Here is a 25,122-nt window from a genome sequence, read left to right as displayed (position 1 = left end):
CATACAATGGAATATCATTTGACAATAAAAAGGAATAATATACTGACACATATTACAATATAGATGAACCTTGAAAACATTATGCTAAGTGAAAGAAGGCAGTCACGAAAGACCACATGTGCATGATTCCATTTATGTAAAATGTCCATAATAGGCAAATCTATAGAGACAAACCAGGAAGATTGGGTAAAATGGGGAATGACTACTAAATGGGGATTCTTTTTTGAGATGATAAAATGTTTTAAAACTGTCATCAAGTTTTGTACAACTCTGTGAATATACTAAAATTTAGGGAGTTGTACATTTTAAGTGGGTGACTTTACATGGTATGTGAGCTATTCCCAATGGGCTATTACTAAAAAATAAAAGTGAAGGCAACTTAAAAACAGGAAAAGTACAAGGGATACCTATGTAGGTTTATTTCTGGTTTTTCTGTTCTATTCCAGTGATCTGTCTATTCCTCCACCAGTAGTACACAGTCTTCTTTACTGTAGGTATTTAAAAAAAAAAAGTCTTGAAATCAAATTATTTTTTCACTTATTTTTTAAATTGTTTTATCTATTCTTCAATAGTTCCTTTGCCATTCCATATGTATTTTAGAATAATCTTGTCTGTATCTACAAAAAATCATGTTGATAATTTTATGGAATCAAATTAGACCTGTATATCAGTTGGGGAGAATTAACATGTTTACTCTGATGCCCATTTATGAACACAGTATACCTACCTCCCCATTTATTTTGATCCTCTTTAACTGTTTCATCAGTGTTTTGTAGTTTTCAGCATATGAGTTCTGTGCACATTTTGCTAAATTTAGACCTAAATATTTTATTTTCTGAATAATTTTAAATGGTATTACATTTAAAGATTTTTGTTATGTACATGCTCATTGCCAGCAAATAGAAATACATTTGATTGTATCGGCTGGATTTCTTGTTTGATTTTATTTTAAACTTAATTTTCTAATTTGCCTTTTAATTAAGAACAAAAATATTTAAAAGGACATGATTTGAGAGTTACTCTTAAACTAAAAGTGTTTCCTTCAAGTGAAAAATCTGAAAATCAAGCTTTAATATCACTAAGAATATTAGAATTGATAGACTGTTGAATCACATGTACACTCTTATTTATTTTCTTTAGCCTGTATCTTGCAAATATAGTAAAAATTATTCTTAGATTCTTCCTTCATCAAAAAATATAACGTTTTTGTCTCTGCAAATTAGGAAGTATGTTTAACATAAATACTGAAAGTATTTTCTTGACAACCTTCTATGTTCTTATGACTGGATTTTAATTTTTTTTTAGATTGGTGTCATTCAGTATTTCTGCATTGAAGACTGGCAATTCGTTAATAGTTACCGACATCCTGTCAGTGTGAAAAAGATTTTTCCAGACCCAAATGGGACCAGATTAGTTTTCATTGATGAAAAAAGTGATGGATTTGTCTACTGTCTAGTAAGTCTAGAAAAGTTTTGAAGTCTTATTTTTTTTTTTTTAAATACTTTATTGATTTTACAGAGACAGGAGAGAAAGGGGAGCATGGAATGGGAAGTAACAACTCATAGTTGTTTCAGGCTAGTTGTTCATTGCTTGCTTGCGGTATGTGCCTTGACCAGGGAAGCCCGGGGTTTCGAACCGGCAACCCTGGCATTCGAGGCTGAAGGTTTATCCACTGCGCCACCACAGGCCAGGCTTGAATGCTTATTTTTAAAAACTGGCAACACATGAACAAAAGTGTTTTTAAAATGTATTTTGTATAGACAATCCTTTTCTCATAAACAGAGCCAAGGATTATAGTTCTTTGTTACCATGTTTGTGATCCATTTTATGACTTTTCACATCAAGAAAACTTTTTCCATTTTTCTTCAATTTTTCATATTTTCAGCCCCAGAGAGATTTTTAGGGAAAAAACAGTGATTATAGCCCTGGCCGGTTGGCTCAGCAGTAGAGTGTCAGCCTGGCATGTGGATGTCCCAGGTCGATTCCTGATCAAGGCACACAGGAGAAGCAACCATGTGCTTCTCCATGCCTCCCCCTTCTCTCTCTCTCTCTCTTTCTCTCTCTCTCTCTCTTTCTCTCTCTCTCTCTCTTTCTCTCTCTCTCTCTCTGTTTCTTTCTCTCTCTTTTCCCCTTCCACAGCCATGGCTCAAATAGTTCGAGCAATTTGGCCCCAGGTGCTGAGGATGGCTCCATGTCCTCGCCTCAGGTGCTGAAATAGCTCTGTTCAGAGTAATGGAACAGCACCCCAGAGGGGCCGAGCATCGCCCCCTAGTGAGCTTGCCAGGTGGATCCCGGTTGGGAAACATGTGAGAGTCTGTCTCTCTGCCTCCCTGCCTCTCACTTAATAAAAAATTTAAAAAAAAAAAAGTGATTATATTCTGTGCCACTTTTACCCTTGTTTACTGTACAATAGTATAGCATATCATGTGCATGACTTTTCTCTCCAGATACGCAATAAGCTTCAAAGGACTCGATGATACTCTGTCCTTCCCCCACCTCAATTGGTTTTGTTCACTTAAAGGTCCTGAATACAAGAAACGAGCTTTTGTATTAGATGATTATAAATAGGTAGACCCATTTTCAGTTACTCTCATTTTTACATATATTTAATTTTTTTTTTTTTTTGTATTTTTCTGAAGTTGGAAATGGGGAGGCAGTCAGACAGACTCCCGCATGTGCCCGACCGGGGTCCACCTGGCATGCCCACCAGGGGGCGATGCTCTGCCCATCTGGGGCATTGCTCTGTTGCGACCAGAGCCATTCTAGCGCCTGAGGCAGAGGCCACAGAGCCATCCTCAGTGCTCGGGCCAACTTTGCTCCAGTGGAGCCTCGGCTGCGGGAGGGGAAGAGAGAGACAGAGAGGAAGGAGAGGGGGAGGGGTGGAGAAGCAGATGAGCACTTCTCCTGTGTGCACTGGCTGGGAATCGAACCCGGGACTCCTGCACGCCAGGCCGATGCTCTACCACTGAGCCAACCGGCCAGGGCCATATTTAACTTTTTTGAAAACAGATTTAGGATCCTGGCCAGTTGGCTCAGCCGTAGAGCATCAGCCGGGCATGTGGATGTCCCAGATTTAATTCCCAGTCAGGGCACACAGGAGAAGCACCCATCTGCTTCTCCACTCTCCCTCCCCTTCTACCCTGTCTCTCTCTTTTTCTCTTTCTTCCTCTTCCACAGCCATGGCTTGATTGGTTTGAGCACATTGGCCCTGAATGCTGAGGATGGTTCCATGGAGCTTCTATCTCAGGTGCTAAAAATAGTTTGGTTGCAAACATAGCCCTAGATGGGCAGAGCATCAGCCCCAGATGGGGGTTGCCAGTTGGATCCTGGTTGAGGTGCATGTGAAAGTCTGTCTCTCCATCTTCCCTCCTCTTACTTGGCAAAGAAGAAAAAAAATTAAAAATTTTAAAAAGGAAATGTGTTTTTACATCATTTACTAGAAGTTTTTATTTATTTTTGATATCCAGTTAATGAATTAGTATGTTCTTAGCCCCACCATTAGGAACTATCCCCCAGGGGTCTGTTCTTCACCTTAGAGAAGAGACATTTCCATGAAGACAGCTTTCCCCTCATTCTGCACTTTCCTAGATACTAAAACTTTTTCCTTCTCTTTCTCTCTCTTTCTCTCTCCCTGTATTCCCTTTCTTCCTTTTTACCTTTCTCTTCCCTTCATTTTTTTTCTTTTTCTTTTTCTTTGACAAATACAGCAGGTTTCCTCAAGAGTGACTGGATCATTTATGCATGATTTTTAATGCGCTAGTTCTTAGCACGTTCCTCTTCCAATCACAAAACCAATGAGGAGAAATGACATTGATGTAACGATAGCCTTGAGATACCTCTGCGCAATAAGGAAACTCAATCTTGTACAGATTTTTTTTCTGTACCAGGGCGCATGGAAGCTAGCTGCCTGCCTCCCAGTGCGGATTCCCCACAGGTGGGCACTGCTGCCTGCACAGGCTGCCCAGACAGTTGGAGAGAATCATGGATCTGACCAGGGCTAGTCAGAACTGGGTCTGACTGCTAGCGAAAGGGCAAAGAAAGGCCTGCCTAGACCAGTTAATACATCTTTTTTTTACAGTTTTTCTTTTCTTGATAATTTCTGTTAAAGAGGCCAGTATGACCTCCCTCATAGAGTTAGAATGAGGTATCAGTCCATTAATTTTTCCAAACATGTTATCAAGCACAGGATAGCTAGTTAGCAGGTGTTAATTAAAGCCCCACCCTCTTGACCACCCTTGAACCCCTCAAATCAAGAATTATCTCACTTGTTGGTGCTCATCCCCACTCCCTGGTCCAGTTCTAACCTGCAACTTGAATATTAAGACAAAACACCCAGATAAAACAATCCACACAAAGAATGACTCCATGACAGTGTAGGTTCTCCTCACCTGATGTGTAGGCAGGTGTTTGCTTTTATTCAATGAAGACTTCTTAAGTAGGTTAGAATTTTTTAAGTGGTTGGGCAAGATATCAGAGGGGAGTGTTGTGCCCACAGGAGTAAATTCCTCTTTTAACTAATACCCAGTCTTTTCTATGAGTAAGACCAGCTTAGAAGGGAAGGGAAAGGAGGCCTCGGCCACGGCAGGAGGCCACACTGAGGCCCTTGGACTCTAGACCAGAGCCCTCCTTTGATTTTAACGCCCACCCTGTCATTGTGTGCTAGGATTGCAGCTTAATTATCCACTCAACTTCAAATAATTTGAGAGAAGCATTGCTCCTGTGATATACATGTATGCAAACATGTAACTATTCAGACTACAAGTAGTATTCTTTAAAATTCTTCAACTTACTTGCAATTTCCCTTCATATGCATATTACTTATTCAATTTATTTTTCCTCACTGTGTGGATAGTAAGGAAGTGACTCACGTTGTACGTTAGAATTGGGAGAGATGACTTTTTTCTTACATGTGCCCTAATAAAACAACCTATATAGCCCATCACTCTCTGTATGCCCATGAAGGATGACTTGTGATATATTCTAGAAAGTAGATAAACACACTGTGCTTGCAAGAGGCAGTAAAGTAGTTCAGTGCATGGACTTATAGACAAACAGACCTGAATTTAAGATGAGTAATAACAACAGTATTTCTGTGCTGAGTACTCTTTACATATATCAGAGATATCTTTCAATCCTAGCAGCCCCAGAAATAAATACTATTATTGCCATTTCAAAGATGAAGAAACTGAGGCATAGGAAAGATAAGTGACTTGTCCAAGGTCACACAGCTCGTAGATGTCATTATTGATATAAGCCCAGAGTGGCTTCCTCCAGAGCTCTCAATCTGATTGGAGTCCTAATTTCCCTACCTATCAAAGGAATTCAGTTCTAGCACCTATTTTGTAGGTTGCTGTATAAAAATTAAATTCACAATGCAAGTAAAGTGTTTAGTACATTGTCTGCCACATAATAAACACTCAACAAATGGTTACCCTTTAAAAGCAAAATTCTGCCACTAGTCTTTGGCACTGGTGTGCTCGTCCTTACAAACTGAAAGTCAGTATGCAATAGTGCTTAGAAGCATAGACTAGAGCAGGGGTCCCCAAACTTTTTACACAGGGGGCCAGTTCACTGTCCCTCAGACCATTGGAGGGCCGGACTATAAAAAAACCTATGAACAAATCCCTATGCACACTGCACATATCTTATTTTAAAGTAAAAAAACAAAACGGGAACAAATACAATATTTAAAATAAAGAACAGGTAAATTTAAATCAACAAACTGACCAGTATTTCAATGGGAACTATGGGCCTGCTTTTGGCTAATGAGATGGTGGTGCCCCTTCCGGAAGTGCGGTGGGGCCAGATAAATGGCCTCAGGGGGCTGCATGTGGCTCGCGGGCCGTAGTTTGGGGACCCCTGGACTAGAGCCACACTGCCTGGTTCGAATCCTAGCTCTTCAACTTATTAGCTGTGTGACTTAGGGCAAGTTTCTCTGTACCTCAGTTTCTTCATCTGCGAAGGACATGTTAACAGTGTCTGTGTTGTAGACTATGAGGTTAGAATTAAATGAGGTTACATACCAAAGTAAGTAGTACAATACCTGGTAAGCAGCACTATGTAATGGAAATATAATTTGAACCACCTATATAACTTTTAATTTTCTACTAGCTGCATTTTTTAAAAAAGTAAAAAGGAACAGATGGAGTTAATTTTAACAATATATTTAATTTAATCCAATAACATCAGTTCAGTATGTAACCAATACAAAAAATAATTGCTGAGCTATTTTACACTCTATTCTTGATACGAACTTCTTGAGACCAGTGCATAGTTTATACACTTCCTCATTAATTTGGACTGGACGTATTTTAATACTCATACCCACCTGTAGATAGTAAGTAGCAGCTACTCTACTGGCCAGCACGACTCTACAGTATTATCATTTGCAGGAATTTAGAATTTCATCCTTATTTTTAGAGGAAGATAGATTAGGGAGAAAGCAGGCATTTCTCAGCTCCACGTTCAGCATATATATTAGCCTAGTGGCCTGAGTCCACAGGAATAGTTGGACTGATTTTTTTTTTTTTTTTTATTTATTCATTTTAGAGAGGAGAGGAGAGACAGAGAGAGAGAAAGGGGGAGGAGCTGGAAGCATCAACTCCCATATGTGCCTTGACCAGGCAAGCCCAGGGTTTCAAACCGGCAACCTCAGCATTTCCAGGTCGACGCTTTATCCACTGTGCCACCACAGGTCAGGCCTGGACTGATTTTTTAAATAGTTTATATTACCATAGCAGTACATTTTATGTTTGTTAGAGTGCATTGTAGAATTCTTTTGTTTGTTTATTTGTATTGTATTTTCCCAAAGTTAGAAGCAGGGAGGGAGTCAGACAGACTCCTGCATGCGCCCGACTGGGATCTACCCGGCATGCCCACCAGGGGGCGATGCTCTGCCCATCTGGGATGCCTGAGGCAGAGGCCATAGAGCTGTCTTCAGTGCCGGGGCCTACTTTGCTCCCATGGAGCCTTGGCTGCAGGAGAGGAAGAGAGAGATAGAGAGGAAGGAGAGGGTGAAGAGTGGAGAAGCAGATGAGCACTTCTTCTGTGTGCCCTCGCTGGGAATTGAACCTGGGACTTCCACACACCGGGTTGATACTCTACCACTGAGCCAACCGCCAGGGCGTATTGTAGAGTTTTTGAAATATAACATAGTGGAATTTATTAACATTTCAAATCATGTATGAATTAATTTCTGTTTGTTCTCTAGTTGTAGCATTTCTGTGCCCAGGATTGAGAAGTTTCTAACACGTGTTCATAGTTGAAGCTTCCGTCATCCTGAGTAGCTTCCACTTTTTATTTATTTATTTATTTATTTATTTATTTTTATTTTTTTGTATTTTTCTGAAGTTGGAAATGGGGAGGCAGTCAGACAGACTCCCACATGCGCCCGACTGGGATCCACCCGGCATGCCCACCAGGGGGCGATGCTCTGCCCATCTGGGGCGTTGCTCTGTTGCAACCAGAGCCATTCCAGCGCCTGAGGCAGAGGCCACAGAGCCATCCTCAGCGCCCAGGCTGTGTGTCCCCAGCTTGTAGTTACTCTTGCAAAGGAACCCAATTTTAGGTAAAAGCCTTGACTTCCCATGCAATTGTAGTTGTGTTGTTTCTTTTTAAAGCCAGACCTAGTTTAGGAATAGGAAAAAAAGAATGTTCCTTCCTGTTTGGCTGGAGTGTTGTTAGATTGAACACAGGCTGGTCAGCTGTGCTGCTGAGTCTCCTCCCACGGCAAGGGGTGGTGATTCCTGTGCAGGCTGGGGCAAATCTTTCCATCCCATTTTGTAGGTCAACGATGCTACATGTGAGATTCCAGATTTCTCACCAACCATTAAGGGTGTTCTTTGGGAAAACTGGCCATTGGATAAAGGTGTCTTTATTGCTTACGATGATGATAAGGTGTACACTTATGTCTTTCACAAGGACACTATACAAGGTACTCAATCACTTTTTTGTACATTTGTTAATTTCCATTGCAATGAAATGAAAACATGCCTTTCTGATGTCTGTGCTGAGTATTATCTTTCAGCATTAAGGTGTCTGTGTTATAATGTAGGCTCTAAGGTCATTTTGGCTGGTGGCACCAAAGTTCCCTTCTCCCATAAACCTTTGCTGTTATACAATGGAGATGTGACCTGCCAGACACAGAGTGGGAAAGTAAACATCATCTCCCTCAGCACTCACAGCTTTCTCGGCCGTCTCCAGGAGGTGGGGCCTGGTGGCCTAAGGTCAATGCTGACACAGACTTTAATGCTGAAAAGGTAGGCTTCTAAACACTTCTCGTGGAGCTTATTTGCTTTTGTGATTTTCAAGGTCAACTCCTATTAAAATGGATGGAGATAATAGCATTTACCTCGATTACTTCACAGGATTATTGTCAGGCTCAGCTAAGATAATGGACATGAGAATGGGTGTGAATTCTAAAGAAGGTCATAGTGTAATATCAGTGCTTTATTAAAAAAAAACACCTCAGAATTAAAAGGTTTTTGATCACCCAAATAGTGCAGTTGTTGTGAAATTCTAATAAACAGTTATTTCACCAGTATCTTAATTTCATAATAATGAAGTTTGATTTTGCCTTGCTTGAGATTTCCTCTTCCTGCTTTTTCCTCCTGTGTCTTAGGGCTGCTGTGAATTCCTTTGTGTTTCTGGTTCTTCTGACCATCTTTTGAGGAACACGTTGCTGTTCCTCAAAGAGCTTCCTTCTTCCCTTCGCGCACTAATTATTTTTCCTGCATGAATTTCCTACTTATGTGGCTTCAATACTGTCTATACGAGGCTGACTTCAAAATGTGCATCTTCAACTTAAACCTGTATTGACCATTGCCTACTCACCATATTGTAGTTGAGAGTCCGTGAGCTGCTCGTACATGCCTGTTCAGAACAGCTCCTTGTCTTCCCCAACCCCATTTCCTCCCTCGTTCTAATCATACATGCACATGTCCTAATACACATACCTGCACGCACATACACCCCGCCCCGTATCCTTTTCTCCTTCTGTTTGCCCAGTCTTAAGTCAGGCCCTCATTTGAAATAATGTACTATAACGTAACTACTTACTGACTACTCTCTGCTGCTAGCCTCATAACAGTCTCACCTATTCTCCACACACTTTTGAAAATGTGAGTCTGGCCCTCTTATTCCCCTGCTGAAGATCTTTCAATGACTTTCGTTGCCTGTAGGGAGAAATGCTTCTTGGGGAACTCAGCTTGACATAGTAGGCACTTGATGGTCTGATACCAGCCTCAGCTGTCCCCACTCCTCTGCTTCCTCTTTCTTCCACTGGCTGCCTGAAGTCAGTGTTTTTCAGGGTTCTTTGCCTTGGCACATGTTGCTCTCTCTTCCTGGAATGCCCTTCCCCTCTCTCTGTATGTAGTAATGCTTCATTCTTCACTATTTAGTGGTGTCCCTCCTACTCCAGGAAGCCTTCCCTGAAGCCCCCCAACCATTGGCACTCTTTCTGATGAGTTGCCTCAGAGACAGGATACAATATCTATAGTGGTTTAGGGAACTTGATCATTCACCACTGTGTGACTTGGGTTAGTCTTTTAAGGCCTCGAATCCTCACTTTCCTCATCTATAAAGGAGAAATGATAATAACACATAGTGGGTAGGGTTGTCAGCGTAATCCAGTGAGAGAATGTATACAAAGTACTTAGCACAAAGACTCACATATTGTAAGCACTCGATTACTTCTTTTATACTATGTTATAGTCATCTGTTTAATTAGCTGTCTCTTCCACCTTCCCCAGTTACCACCCCTGAAGGACAATGACTGTGTTTGACCTTTGTGTCCTAGTTCCAAATACAGTTCCTGGTGCATAATATGTGTTCAGTAAATGTGTGTTAGACGGGAAAATGCAGTGAATAGATTGGTAGGTGTAATATATTCATTAATGTAAAGGCTCCACAAAAAACTTAATTGGCATTTATGGTCATATTTTAAACCAGAAGTCAGCAAATTTTTTCTGTGATGGGCCAAATGGTACGTGTTTCACACTTTAAGGGCCATAGGGTCTCTGTCACAACAATTCAAGTCAGCTGTTGTAGCGCGTGAGCCCTGAGACAGTCCAGGACAAGCAGGCTGATGAGTTCTGCTCAGACTCTACTTTCAAGAACAGACAGCTGAGCCCTGGTCAGATAGCTCAGTTGGTTAGAACATCATCCCGAAGGGCAGCGGTTGCCCGTCTAGTCCTGGTCAGGACACAGACAGGAACAGATTGATGTTCCTGTCTCTCTCTCCCTTCCTCTACCTCTAAAATTAATAAAATAAACATTTAATAAAACAAACAAACTGGCAGCTGACTGGCTTTGGCTTGTAGGCCATAGTTTGCTGACCCCTGTCTTAAACATCCAAATTTATAAGAATAGAGTACTAATTTTATTAGACTTTATGTGAGGAAATAAATAATTTTCATCCATGTGTGAAGTAAACCAAAACTAAGTAGAATTAGTTGTTAATGGGGGAAGGTGGTTACCCAGAGTAGGTTTAGATTAATAATAAAAAATCAAGAATTATCTGTATAAAAAAGGAAGAAAAATCTGTGTGATTTTTCATAACTTGGAAGTATGACAGACTAAGAAACGTTTCACAAAATGTATCTAGGATATAACATTAAATTATGTCTAATCTGAAAATTGCCTAGTAGGGGCAAATAGAGCTCCCTGACTAACTTGTGTATTCAAACTCCAGGTTTTCCCACGCTTGGGAACTCTGCAGGGTTCTGAATGACCACGCTGCCTGGGCTGAACTGGCCGGAGCGTGTCTGTACCACATGGAAGTGGAGTTTGCAATCCACGTTTACCGGACAATTAGAGATGTTGCCATGGTGATGTCCTTGGAAAAAATAAAGGTAAACAGCATCTGATGAGAATTATCAGGTTAGGATTTAAATGGTATTTATTCATACATTTTAAATTTCTGTAATTTTACCTCACGAATAAACAGGTTAATTGATAGAACATTACCACTTGTTACTAAGCAAAGTTGTTTTTTAATTAAACCCTTGTATTCTCATTAAAACTTTTATTTGTAGGGAATAGAGGACTACAGTCTTTTGGCGGGACATCTTGCCATGTTTACTAATGACTTCAACCTGGCTCAGGACCTGTATCTTGCATCCGGCTGTCCCGTTGCTGCCCTGGAGGTACGGCAGCAGGCGGGTGGGAGCACGGACAGGTGAAGAGGTGTTTCACCTTCACACGGTTAACGGTTCTGCTGTCCTGGAGGTACGGCAGCAGCCGGGTGGGAGCATGGACAGGCGAAGCGGTGTTTCACCTTCACACGGTTAACGGTCCTGGGCACCAGGGACCACGGGCCCTGCTCCTCCCAGAACAGAGACCGCAGCTCTAAGAACCCCTGAGTACTCATTAACTTCACAACTGTTTTCCTTCTGCATCTTGTGGAGTCATAAAAGGCATGGTATAGTAACATTATAATTTAAAGTCCGAAGAGAACAGATTTTCTGACTTACAAAGACACATACAAATGAAAACAGCCCCGTTTATTGAGTGCTCCCCTGCGCCAGGTACTTCCATAAGCACGTGACACATCGTAATTCATTGAACCCTCACAGTACTGTTGTTTTCTCTGTTTGAAAAGTGGGACACGTTTATCTTTATTTATTGTATGAAGTTCTCCTCTGCATTAAAAGGTGGGCTGAGGACTAGTGTACCATCACTTGTTTCCCAGAGGTGAGCATGTCAGCGGAGGGCCTGGAGCAGAGTGAGCAGCCTCGTTCAAAGCCAGGAGAAGAGAGAAGTAGCTGTATGGAATGGTGATTAAGAATGTGGGCTTGGCTTCAGAGTCAGACAGTTCTGGGTTCAAGTTCCACCTCTGTGTAACCTTGAAAAAGTTATTTCATCTTTCTGTGCCCAAGATCCCAATTTTTTGAAGTATGGATAACAATATCTAGGCCGCAGGGTTGTTGTAAAGACTTAAAGGTGAGGTGTGATCTTAACTATGCCTGATGAACAGAAAAGACAAAAGTGGCCACTGCTGTCTCCCTGTTATTCCTCATCAAACCAGCATTTCCGCAGATACAGAGAGGAGGTGTTTTGAAAACATTTTCAATTTATTTCATGACGTACCCTTTTTAAAGTGTTCTATAGCAGATTTTCATTTTTAAATATTAAGTGAATTAAATTAATTTTAAGAAAAAATTTAGGTAATTGTGCAATATCATTTGAGATACTTGGGGACACCCTGAGAAATACTCAGATTTGGGTTGGTATGCACTGAAGCAGGAATCTGTCTGCGAGGAGTGAGGGCAAAGACAGCTTAACTCTTCTGCATTGAGCTGTGGACACTCGTCATGTACCACAAGGTTTGTAAAGCGTTTGAGGTGATGGCTTCCCAGTGGAGAGTGGGGATTGCACCCTGTCGTTCCTTTAACCTCACTTTGAAGGCTGACAAGTTCACTAGAGGCAAAGCCCTACTGCCCAGCTCTGCCACATATTAACAGTGTGACTTTGTGTACAAATCGAGCCTCTTCTGCCTCAGTTTTTGGATCTCTAAAATGGGCACAAGAACGGTTCATTGCAAAAGGCCTAGTTGTGAAAAGCAAATAAGCTAATGCCCTGGAACATTATCTGGCAGAAAGTAACACTTGAAATATGTTCACTATTAGCAATTCTTTTTTTTTATTTTACAGAGACAGTCAGAGAGAGGGATAGACAGGGACAGAGACAGGAACGGAAAGAGATGAGAAGCATCAATCATTAGTTTTTTGTTGTGACACCTTAGTTGTTCATTGATTGCTTTTTCATTTGTGCCTTGACCGTGGGACTACAGCAGACCATGTAACCCCTTGCTCAAGCCAGTGACCTTGGGTCCAAGCTGGTGAGCTTTGCTCAAATCAGATGAGCCCGCGCTCAAGCTGGCAACCTCGGGGTCTAGAACCTGGGTTCTCCGCATCCCAGTCCGAAGCTCTATCCACCGGCCACCGCCTGGTCAGGTGACCAATTCTTTATAAAACATGAATAAAGCGAGAATGAACTCTAAAGGATTCTTGATTAGTTTACATTTGGGATTACATACCAGACACAAATAAAAGACAGCAGGAGACAAAGACACATTCACATTTTATTTATATTTGTGTTGTGATATAGCTTCAGATTTCCTCAGAAAATAACCTGTAGTAAAGTAGTTCTCAACATTTTGTATCTCCCCACTAAGAAGGAAATGAATAATTGGTTTGATTGAATTTATTTTAGTTCAATTTAATTTTTACCACTGAGAAAAGTACTAAAGAATAAACTGTTGGTTAGAACTGAATGGTTTGGAGGGCCACAAGCCATTATAATAGTAGCTAAGATGTTATTGCTTCCCCCAAATTAATGTTTACCCCCTTGGGGGCTCTCTCACCCCTATTGAGAAAGTATACCATAGTTATGTATTATTCTTGCAAAGATCAAGTTTCAGCTTTTAAACAAAAAGTTGATTAAAACTAGCGCTATGTGGTGACTGCGCAGAATGCCGTGTTCATTCCTCTTTCTTCCCAACAGATGAGAAGAGACCTGCAGCACTGGGACAGCGCCCTGCAGCTGGCGAAGCGCCTGGCCCCCAGCCAGATCCCGCTTCTATCGAAAGAATATGCTATTCAGCTTGAATTCACGTAAGTCCTTGTCTCTGTATGTCTCCATTGGTATCTAATTGCTGAATTACTGATTACTGAGATAATTACTGCATATCTTCAATCCTAAACTGCCGTTTGTTGTAAGGCCCACTGTTGATTAATAATTGCTTTTTAAGGGGAAAAGAGAGTAATTATACAAACAAAAAAATATTTTCCTAAGTAATGATGGATTTTTAACATCCAAATCTAAATCTAGGTCTAAGCCTTTTCCACATTTAGAGTCTGAATATTGTTTTGAATCACATCTGGCCAACAACAGTTATGCATATGGTCAGAGTGACATGCTGCTTTTCATAACCTATGCTCATGGTCTTGGCCTCTTTGAACACTTTGAGGATTTATAGTGTAATTTCAAGGCTTAGTGAAAAATACCAAATTCGGTCTACAGCCTCTAATTGCTTAAATTTGTAGTTTTTCTTTTTTAAATTAAATTGTACGTGGATAAAAATTCAGCAGTTAATGTTGAAAATGAAGGCAGAAGCTTTTCACGGGAGAGTAATGATCATTCATGATATGTAAATAAATCTTCATAAATCTTTCCTTCCTTTGGAAATGCCATAGTCTGTTCTGAGAGATTTAGAATTTTCAAGTACACTTAATTATCAGACAGTCTCAATTATCAATAGTCTTAGTTGACAGACTATATATTTTTATTCCAGTGCTGTATAAATGTGTAAATTTCAAAGCACTTGATCCACTTTTAGTTCACATTCAGCCAGGGTCAGTGCTGCTAACACAAATACGTGCAGAGGCAGTAAATGAGTAACTTCCTTGCAAATGTCAGTTCTCACATGTGTGCAGGTCTGTTGGCATCAGTCATGGGTTAGGGAGTAGAAGTGTTTGTATTTTGTATACTATTTTTTATCAGAAAGAACCAGTGCCCTCAGTACTGCAGTCCTAATGTTTTGTTCCATTTCTACTCATACTTTCTCAATACAGAGTCTACTTATAAATATTGGGTGTTTGAAAAAAAAACACTGGTTTTTGTGGTCACATGATTGTCATTTAATGCCCCAAAGAAGATAATTAACCACGTGCCCCATAAACTTTTGTGTAGCTCCCAAAAATGCCTAGCTACTACAAAGTTTGTACCTTATAGTCTAGCATAATCCACTTTAAAGTAGCAAAATAATAATGTGCTGCACTTGAAAGAATGCTGTATATGTTGTTTATCACATCTTTTATAAGCCTAAGCAACTCAATGACAGAGATTATCTTCCAACTCTCATCTATGTAAATAAGATACTTAAATATTTATTAAAATTCACTCTGATTTTTGTTTCAGGGGTGATTATGTAAATGCTTTGGCTCATTATGAGAAAGGAATAACAGGTGATAATAAGGTAAATTTGAATAAAGTTAAGATATGCATAATTATCTTTGGGCCTGTTACTAATTTTGTTTAAAATGTCATGATTGTATTTGCATTGTATTCACTAGTAGGTAAGCCTTTTTCCAGTTTATTAATAGTTTTGCAAGGGTGGCAGTTAAATCACTTTCAGCTTGTAAAAACTGAGGATGACAATATTTTTATCAGTTTGTAAAAGCTGTTTTCCAGTGCATCCTAAACATGAGGCTTCTTATTAAAGTTGGGAGTAAAATTTGTATCCTTTTCCACATCAGGCTGTGATTTTCATGAGGCTTTTCCTTTTAGTCTTAAAGTCTCAATAACCACTTTGAAAGGGAAGGCTCAGGCCGGAAGTTTCTACTGTCCATTTCTCATGCTGTATCTTTTACAATGAATGAACCTGGTAAGCGTGAATTTTAGCCACTGCTCTGACCCATTCTTCCATCCCAGAATTTTAGCTCAAGAAGCTAAATTTCACATTAAGAATTGATGATATCTTTATATCTAGCCTTTTTATTACAAAAGTAATACAATTTTATTATAGTCAATTTTTAAAAATCACCAAAGTTTGGAAACATGAAAAGTAAGAGTCCAACATTGTCTTCTCTGTTTCCATTAATGGTAATCACTGTTAACGATTTTGTGTATTTCCAAGCAGACTCTCTTCTAAGCATACAAATATGTATGGACTTTTTCCAGAAGTGAAACCATTTCCATTCACTAAGCAAAGATCAACTGAGAATTCATTCTGTGAAAAGCAGCATTTTGTTTTCTTCATGATCTCTCCGAGTAAATACATATGATGTTGTTTTAATTTTAACACTTCTGTAATTCCGTTGTTTGGAGGTATAACAGTCCCCCCTTGATCTCAGGGGATACATTCCAAGACCCCCAGTGGAAGTCCAAAACCATGGATTGTACCAAACCTAGTACAATAGTACTAATATTGTGTATTGTACCAAATACACTACATTATTTCCTAAAGCTACATACCTATGATAAAGTTTAATTTATAACTCAGGCACAGGAAGAGATTAACAACAATAACTAAAATAGCATAGAACAATTATAACAGTATACTGCAATAGAAGTTAGGTGAGTGTGGTGTCTTGCTTTCTCAAAACATCTCATTGCTCTGTCCTAAACTTTCCCTTAAAGAAAGTACCTACCTCTCCTCTTTGGCCTATCCAGACTGCCAGCATCACTACTCTGCACTTTGGGGCCATTTTATTTTTTAATTTTTATTTATTGATTTTTAGAGAGGAAGGAGAGAGACAGAGAGAGAAACATTGATTTAGTGTTCCATTTATGTAATGCATTCATTGGTTGATTCTTGTTTGTGCCCTGACCGGGGATCAAACCCACAACCTTGGCATATTGGGACAGCACTCTAACCAACTGAGCTACCCAGCCAGGGTCAGTTTTAAACAAAATAAGGGTTACTTGAACACAAGCACTCCAGTACCATGACAGTGGATCTGATACCCAAGACAGCAGGGAATGCTGGGTAAGGGATGATTTATGTCTTAGGCAGACAACATGAGACTTCATCAGGCCTCTCAGAGTGGCCCACAGTTTAAAACTTATTGTTATTGCTGGAATTTTCCATTTCATATTTTCAGACCACAGCTGACAACAGAAAGTAAAACTGTGGATAAGAGGGGACTAGTGTACCATACTTTTTCATCTATGCCCTTATTAAATTATAGTTGTTTTTTGTTTCTATCAAAAACAGCTCAATGAATATTCTTCCTAGTGAACATATCTTTAGCAACCTAAGATAGTATTTCTGAATGATATATTCGTGCTGGTAAGATTTCTAGGTCATAAAATACATGCTTTTAATTTTTTGTGCTGCTAAATTGCTTTCTAAAAGAAATTGTAATAGTTCCTACAGCTGTCAGTCATGTATGAAAGTGTTCGTTTCCCCCACATTCTCAGCAACACTGAATGTTATCAGTTGTTTTATCTCTGCCAATTTAATCAGCAAAAAAAGGTGTTTCATTTTATTTCACGTGTTTGATTATTAGAGAAGTTGAACATGTTGTATTTATTGGCCAATTGTATTTTTTTCTAAGATTTTATTGATTGATTTTAGAGAGAGGAGAGGGAGAAAAAGGGGGGGAGGAGTGGGAAGCATCAACTCGTAGTAGGTGCTTCTCATTTGTGCCTTCACTGGGCAATCCTGGGGTTTTGAACCGGATGACCTGGGCGTTCAGGCTGATGCTCCATCCACTGCGCCACCACAGGTCACGCTGGCCAACTGTATTTTTTTAATGAATTGTCTAATCATATCCTTTGCTCATGTGTCTTTGGCTTTTTGACATTTTCTTTGTTTGGCTACATCTGTTTTAGTTTATTTTTTATTTGTGTTATCAAATACAGTCACTACTAGCCACATGGTCACCATTAGCCACGCGTGGCTATTTAGATGATTTAAAATTAAATAAAATATAAAATTCAGTTTCTCTGTCACACTAGCTATATTTTAAGTGCTCACTAGCCATGTGGCTGTTTTAGGGCAGATATAGAACATCTCCATCAACCCAGAACATTCTACTAGATGTGCTGCTTTATATAAAATGTATCTGACATTACATGTTACTAGCTCAGATTAGTTATTTGAAAAGTTCTATCATTAGCTTTAATGAATTAAATAATTTTAAATAAAGTTTTTATGTTTAACCATGCCTAGTAGAGAAATCTTTAATTTAATAAGTTGCTTTTCTCTTCATTTTATTCATAGCATTTATGCTGTGTATCCAGTATATTTCTTACATAAAATTTTATAGTAATAAGACATAAAAAAGGTGTGCAGGGGTATTAGGACAAAGAGTAGTACAAATTTGGTCTTAAGCACAAAAGATCTAGATTTCTGAAGAAGAGAAATAACTTTGCAACAGATGATTTGAAAAAAAAAAAAAAAAAAATTTTTTTTTCAAATTCTTGAGATTTGCTAATGAAAGTTTACCATAACTTTTGGGCTCATTTTAGATTTAAGTTAATTGTTTGACTAACATACAGCATTTTGAGTTCAGGTCTGATCTGTGGCTTGCCTTCTAACGACAGGAACATGACGAGGTGTGCCTGGCCGGTGTGGCGCAGATGTCCATCAGGATGGGGGACATACGGCGCGGGGTCAGCCAGGCCCTCAAGCACCCCAGCAGAGCCCTGAAGAGAGACTGCGCGGCCCTCCTGGAGAACGTGAAGGTGTGCTTTCTGTGCTCAGACACTCAGGTGTTCTTCTGCACAGCAAACCTAGTGTGTTAATCATCTCCTGTCCTTTTAGCAATTTTCAGAAGCAGCCCAACTCTATGAAAAAGGTCTCTACTATGACAAAGCAGCATCTGTCTACATACGCTGTAAGAATTGGTAAGAATTTGCTGACATTTCTTCTGAGCAGGTGTGGAGCTGACTGTTGTCCCAGAGGTCTCCTGTCTCTAGTCACTCCTATCTGCTCGCCGTAGTCCCTCTTCTGGGCCTTCCCTCCGTCTCCTCTTACTTTTCCTTTTATATGAATTCGTATTAATAATTATTTTTTCAAAGAACAGCACATTCTATTGATTTGGTATGGGGAAATCCCTAATCAGATAAGTTACTAAAAAAAGAAAAGCCCTTTTGCCCCAAAGACTTAATGAGCTAACCTTCATTTTCCCACCGGGGGTGATCTTGTGGGAGGAGGCATTGGTCAAGATAAACAGCAATTACATCTTTTACCTAGAGAATCCAGGATTGTTAAAAGATCATGGTTACTGTTTTTTGAATCTTGAAAACTAACATTTGATTGTAGGAAGTTACTTTTTGAATGAATATAGTGGTGATATTTTTCTCCTAAACCTACCTTTCTAGGGCAAAAGTTGGTGAGCTCCTGCCTCATGTCTCTTCCCCAAAGATTCACTTACAGTATGCCAAAGCGAAGGAAGCAGATGGAAGGTCTGTACAATTTCTCAAATTTGTACAAAGTTAAAGTAATGTTTTATAAATTAACCATTGATATTTGCAACCCTCTAATAAAGGCGGAGCAGAGAAACAAAACCTCTCTGCCCTCACCCACCCGTGGCACCAGACTCTTCAGTTCTTTTCATACTTTATATACCTCCATTGATTCTTAATGTATACAAATATTGAGTATTTCTTCCTACTTGAGGGTTAAATACTAGAATTTTTTATATAATATGGCATGAAAATGAAGTAATTAAGGAGATAACTTCCTGATGCCGAGCGGGAAAAAGTGAAGAAACATGAATTCCACACCCGTGGTTGCACTTTTTAAGCTTCAAAACAGCATTAAAATAAAGCAATTGATAGTTAATATCCTAAATACACAAAGATTTCCTGCAATTTAATACAGAAAACTCAAAGATGATAGGAGGAAAATGACAAGAAGGAGACCAGAGGAGGTAGTTATTTTTAAGATTTTATTTATTCATTTTAGGGGGGGGCAGGAAGCATCAACTCCCATATGTGCCCTGACCAGGAAAGCCCAGGGTTGCAAACTGGCGACCTCAGCATTCCAGATCGATGCTTTATCCTCTGCCCCACCACAGGCCAGACAAAATAGTTATGACATTGCACTTCATGCAAATATGAAAAATCTCTATGTATCATTTTAACCTGTCATATTTGGAAAGATTAAATTAAATCAATAACCATACTGTCCAAATGCACTTTTTACACCTGACTGATGGGAGTGTGAATTTCTAAACATTTAGAAAGTTATCTGGAAGCATGTATCAAGAAATTTCTTAAAGGTTAATACCCTCCACTTTTAGAAAAGTAACCTTAGGAAACAGATACACATTAAATGTCTTGTTAAAGTAGAAAAAGCTAGAGAGCTTGGGTACGTACTGAAGAGAAGTTGAGCGCCATCTAGAGGTCAACACACAGATTTTATATATCACTGTGAAGCTGTATCTGTAATTGTGAAAACTTCTGTATATTCTGTTTTCTAAAATAACCCTATTTTAATATTAGAATCCAACTTTTCAAAAACAGTAAAATGTAAAATATTTTATAGCGATATGGTTTAAATGAAAAAACAATTCAATATTGGTATTTCTCATTAATTTATCAAACCCCAAAGAGAACATATTTTAGTGAGATGGTTTCCTGGTATTATTTCTGATGAAAGAAAAAGAAATTTAAGAAAAATAAGCAGCCCTGGCCGGTTGGCTCAGCGGTAGAGTGTCAGCCTGGCGTGCAGGGGACCCGGTTCGATTCCCAGCCAGGGCACATAGGAGAAGCGCCCATTTGCTTCTCCACCCCCTCTCCTTCCTCTCTGTCTCTCTCTTCCCCTCCCGGCAAAGATGGCCCGGGCACTGGGGATGGCTCCTTGGCCTCTGCCCCAGGCGCTAGAGTGGCTCTGGTCGCGGCAGAGCGACGCCCTGGAGGGGCAGAGCATCGCCCCCTGGTGGGCAGAGCATCGCCCCTGGTGGGCATGCTGGGTGGATCCCGGTCAGGCGCATGCGGGAGTCTGTCTGACTGTCTCTCCCCGTTTCCAGCTTCAGAAAAATACAAAAAAAAAAAAAAAAGAAAAATAAGCAGTTACTGCCAATAAAGAGAAGTGTCCCAAACAGTTATTGACATTGTTTTCCCCAAAAGTGTGAAGAAAGTTTGTCTGAACCGTTTCTTAGATACAAAGAAGCCGTGGTGGCGTATGAGAGTGCGAAGCAGTGGGACAGCGTCATCCGGCTCCACCTGGACCACCTCAACAATCCCGAGAAGGCTGTCAGCGTCGTCAGGGAGACCCAGTCTCTGGAAGGAGCCAAAATGGTGGCCAGGTGACCTCCCAACACTAGGCTTAAAAGAAAGCCCCTTCTTCTCTTTAGCAAATGGAATATTCTTTTCTGTTCTTTTTAGGTGTGAGTGTTTAAATTTAAAGACTGTTCGTTGTGGCCGGTGTATGAGAATATGTTTTTCAAACACAAACCTATAGTATAGAACTGCAGTTCACCTAGTACATTGTTATTTCTCCCGTGGCTGAAAACTGTTATTTTGTAAATGACAAACTTATTTGAAATGAGTCCAGCTAATTTAGCACTTTGTTTTAGGTTTTTTCTCCAGTTAGGTGACTACGGATCTGCCATCCAGTTTCTTGTTATGTCCAAATGTAATAATGAAGCTTTTACACTGGCTCAGCAACACAACAAAATGGAAATCTATGCAGACATTATTGGTAAATATTATGTTTTCCCTAATTTTTCTTAAGGATTTTATCATAGAACACTTCAACTCTTATAATCTAATGACCAGATTGGTATGTCCACAGCACATGACATCCACCAGTTTTACAAATAAATACACACATACCTATATGTCATTTGTTAGATTTCAAGATCCCTAAAGGGTGATAAGGACTTATAAGACCATTTTCACAACTTAAGGATTTGCGGGTAAGTTCTGAGAGAAGAGAAGCCAGACTTCCTAAGTCCCGCTATTGATCAACCAGCGGTAAAGCAGGGTCCCAAAATGAAGGTGACAGGAGTGAGAATGAGCTTTGAAAAAGTAAATATTTTTTAGTTTGTTTTAAAAAAGTAAATGTTTTTATAAAATTTAAAACTTGAGTTACAAATTAAGAGCATCGTTACTTTGATGAAGAGTGATATACAAAAGGTGTGGTTTTGAAAGATTCTGAAAGTCCAAAAGAGAATTTTTTTTTTTTTTTACAGAGAGAGGGATAGATAGGGACAGAGAGATGAGAAGCATTAATCATTAGTTTTTTGTTGCGCATTGCAACACCTTAGTTGTTCATTGATTGCTTTCTCATATGTGCCTTGACCATGAGACTACAGCAGACCAAGTAACCCCTTGCTCGAGCCAGCGACCTTGGGGCCAAGCTGGTGAGCTTTGCTCAAACGAGATGAGCCCGTGCTCAAGCTGGCGACCTTGGGGTCTCGAACCTGGGTCCTTGGCATCCCAGTCCGACGCTCTATCCATTGCACCACCGCCTGGTCAGGAGAGAATTTTATATTCTGAAAACAACTGCTTATAGGTTTTTTCCTCTCATGTTTGCATTTATTCTTAGAAACCACTGCAGTAATTTTTTTATTGTCATTTTATGGACATACATATCATTATGTTGTATTGTTTTGCTTTGGGTGTTTTGTTTTGTTTTGTTTTCTGAAGCTGGAAATGGGGAAGCAGTCAGACTCCCGCATGCGCCTGACGGGGATCCACCCAGCACGCCCACCAGGGGGCGATGCTCTGCCCATCTGGGGCGTCACTCTGTTGCGACCAGAGCAATTCTAGCGCCTGAGGCAGAGGCCACAGAGCCATCCTCAGCACCTGGGCCAACTTTGTTCCAATGGAGCCTCGGCTACGGGAGGGGAAGAGAGAGACAGAGAGTAAGGAGAGGGGGAGGGGCGCTTCTCCTGTGTGCCCTGGCCGGGAATCGAACCCGGGACTTCCGCACGCCAGGCCCACGCTCTACCACTGAGCCAACCGGCCAGGGCCCTGCTTTGGGTGTTTTTGTGGTGAAATATACATAACATAAATTAACCATTATAACCATTTTTAAGCATAGTATTAGTATGTTCACATTGCTGTGCAGCCTTCACTGCAGTCCATCTCTGGAACTTTTTCATCATTCTAAACTGAAACTGTCCTTTAAACGGTAACTCCCCATTGCTCCCCCTGCGGCCCCTGCTAACCACTGTTCTACATTGTCTCTATAAATTTGACCATTTATGGCACCTCATACAAGTGGAATCATAAAATATTTGTCCTTTTTTTAAAATTTACAAAATGGTCATAAGAATTGATGGCAAGACTCATGAGAAAACTTTAGTTTCAGTCTTCAAGGGAAGAAATAGGTAAAAGCATCTTCTGATATCCTAGGAAGTCATTTAGATAATTGGAAAAAATAAAGAGCTATTAAAAAAAAAAAAGGGAAGTACAGGTCCTGGCCGGTTGGCTCAGTGGCAGAGCGTCAGCCTGGTGTGCAGAAGTCCCGGGTTCGATTCCCAGCCAGGGCACACAGGAGAAGTGCCCATCTGCTTCTCCACCCCTCCCCCTCTCCTTCCTCCTTGTCTCTCTCTTCCCCTCCTGCAGCCGAGGCTCCATTGGAGCAAAGTTGGCTCGGCGCTGAGGATGGCTCTGTGGCCTCTGCCTCAGGTGCTAGAATGGCTCTGGTTGCAACAGAGCAACGCCCCAGATGGGCAGAGCATCGCCCCCTAGTGGGCATGCCGGGTGGATCCCGGTCAGGCGCATGCAGGAGTCTGTCTTGACTGCCTCCCCGTTCCCAACTTCAGAAAAATACAAAAAAAAAAAAAAAATTTTTTTAAAAGGAAGTACAGATAAAGCAATATTAGAATTATTAATGCTTAACTTGACATGACATTTCTGTTCTAACATTAAAAATCACTGTACTGCGGAGGACCCGGGTTCGATTCCCGGCCAGGGCACACAGGAGAAGCGCCCATTTGCTTCTCCACCCCTCTGCCGCGCTTTCCTCTCTGTCTCTCTCTTCCCCTCCCGCAGCCGAGGCTCCATTGGAGCAAAGATGGCCCGGGCGCTGGGGATGGCTCTGTGGCCTCTACCTCAGGCGCTAGAGTGGCTCTGGTCGCAACATGGCGACGCCCCGGAGGGGCAGGGCATCGCCCCCTGGTGGGCAGAGCTCGCCCCTGGTGGGCGTGCCGGGTGGATCCCGGTCGGGCGCATGCGGGAGTCTGTCTGACTGTTTCTCCCCATTTCCAGCTTCAGAAAAATGAAAAGAAAAAAAGAAAAAAAAAATCACTGTACTAAATTATAAGGATGTGGCTTGTGCTATATCGGACGTGCGCGCATGTGCGCACACCCATGCCCACACCTACCCCCCTCTCCCACCCCCCCAGAACAACACAGACACTTCTCCACCTTTCTTTATAACTCCTGTCTGCCTTGGGCTGGAGGCACAAGTATCCTCTTGGGCCTCCAACTCCCACGGGTAAATGTAAACAGTGCATTAGAACTCCAGCTGCCTTCTTCCTCTGTGCTTAATATGTTTAAGCCTCAAACCAAAAGAGAAACAGTAATTTTCTTTAAATAGCATCTAGTGGCAACTTGAATATCATCTTTCTTACTTATCTGACAAATGCATAGACTTTTGTTTAAACCAGGCATTGCTGAGGAAGAAAGAGGGATGACATTTGTATTCTGGTTAACTTTGCTTCTGATAGTTCTGAAACTACACAAATCATGGTTGAGGTTACAGCCACAGTTGTTCCTGTTTTGAGGAATGAGATTGAGACCATTAAAGAAGGATAAAAGTTGCTAGGCCTCAAGTCAAACCATAACCTAGATTCTCACAGAGCCTCAAATTTCCTCTCCTGATTCCTGTTAGAGTGAAAGATGGAAAAGGTTCATAGGTGGAATAATCATGATGAATTTGTTTTGTGATAAAAACAGACACTGATAATAATAACATTATTTGCTGTTAAAAAAGTTTTAAATCATCTATTTTTAGATCACCTGTTTTTAGATCTTATTTTTGGGTTAACATTAAAAGGTAAACAAGTTTTGCTCCGATATTTTACTCAACTATTTATTTCTGTTGTAGAATCTGAAAACACTACTAATGAAGACTATCAAAGCATTGCCTTATATTTTGAAGGAGAAAAAAGGCATTTTCAGGCTGGAAAATTCTTCTTGCTGTGTGGCCAATATTCACGAGTTAGTATCTATTTGCCAAAAAAACCTACACTGGACTCCACGGGAATGACAATAGGAAATAACTAAACATATACTATGTCCCCAGACACCCAGATTTAAGCTCAGATTCAACTTTAAAATCTTCTCTCCCAGAGCCAATCCCGTTCTTCCTTAGTAATCTCTCAGCTTCTTTTCATTCTAACTACGTCAGCTGAATCCAAACCCAGTCACCTCACTCTAGATTATTGCTATGGTTTCCTACTTTCCCTGCTTTTAGTTTCTCTCCCTCCCACTGATCCTTCACTCTGTTCCCCAAATGGTGCTTTCGGTGCTGAGAGCCCAGGCAGGGGCTCCCGTGTTCTCGCAGGGATGTATGTGCAGCTGCGAGCTCGCATGTCACAGACAGGGACTACTGGGTGGCACCTGTTTTGTCCGAAGGGAACAGCTGCTGCCCACCTCCATGAGATTGTTGCCATTATGGAGTTTGGGCCCAATCATGCCAGATCACGTGAT

At 40.6% G+C, this 25,122-nt stretch overlaps 1 protein-coding gene across 1 annotated transcript in view; it reads left to right on the top strand.

The window, feature by feature from the left end:
- WDR19 (WD repeat domain 19) overlaps window positions 1-25,122 on the top strand; it is an 83,547-nt gene that overhangs the window by 35,150 nt on the left and 23,275 nt on the right. The window contains exons 15-27 of the mRNA XM_066233462.1: window positions 1,306-1,455; window positions 7,786-7,933; window positions 8,054-8,258; window positions 10,691-10,850; window positions 11,034-11,144; window positions 13,504-13,613; window positions 14,920-14,977; window positions 18,052-18,192; window positions 18,272-18,354; window positions 18,832-18,915; window positions 20,616-20,762; window positions 21,033-21,157; window positions 24,518-24,630. Coding sequence (XP_066089559.1) covers window positions 1,306-1,455; window positions 7,786-7,933; window positions 8,054-8,258; window positions 10,691-10,850; window positions 11,034-11,144; window positions 13,504-13,613; window positions 14,920-14,977; window positions 18,052-18,192; window positions 18,272-18,354; window positions 18,832-18,915; window positions 20,616-20,762; window positions 21,033-21,157; window positions 24,518-24,630 — 1,635 coding nt within the window. The remainder of the gene's footprint in view (window positions 1-1,305; window positions 1,456-7,785; window positions 7,934-8,053; window positions 8,259-10,690; window positions 10,851-11,033; window positions 11,145-13,503; window positions 13,614-14,919; window positions 14,978-18,051; window positions 18,193-18,271; window positions 18,355-18,831; window positions 18,916-20,615; window positions 20,763-21,032; window positions 21,158-24,517; window positions 24,631-25,122) is intronic.

This window comes from Saccopteryx bilineata, chromosome 5 (genome assembly GCF_036850765.1).
Source record: "Saccopteryx bilineata isolate mSacBil1 chromosome 5, mSacBil1_pri_phased_curated, whole genome shotgun sequence".
NCBI classification, from domain to species: domain Eukaryota; kingdom Metazoa; phylum Chordata; class Mammalia; order Chiroptera; family Emballonuridae; genus Saccopteryx; species Saccopteryx bilineata.
Note: the sequence above shows the minus strand (reverse complement) of the source record. Positions and strands in the feature narration are given on the sequence as shown.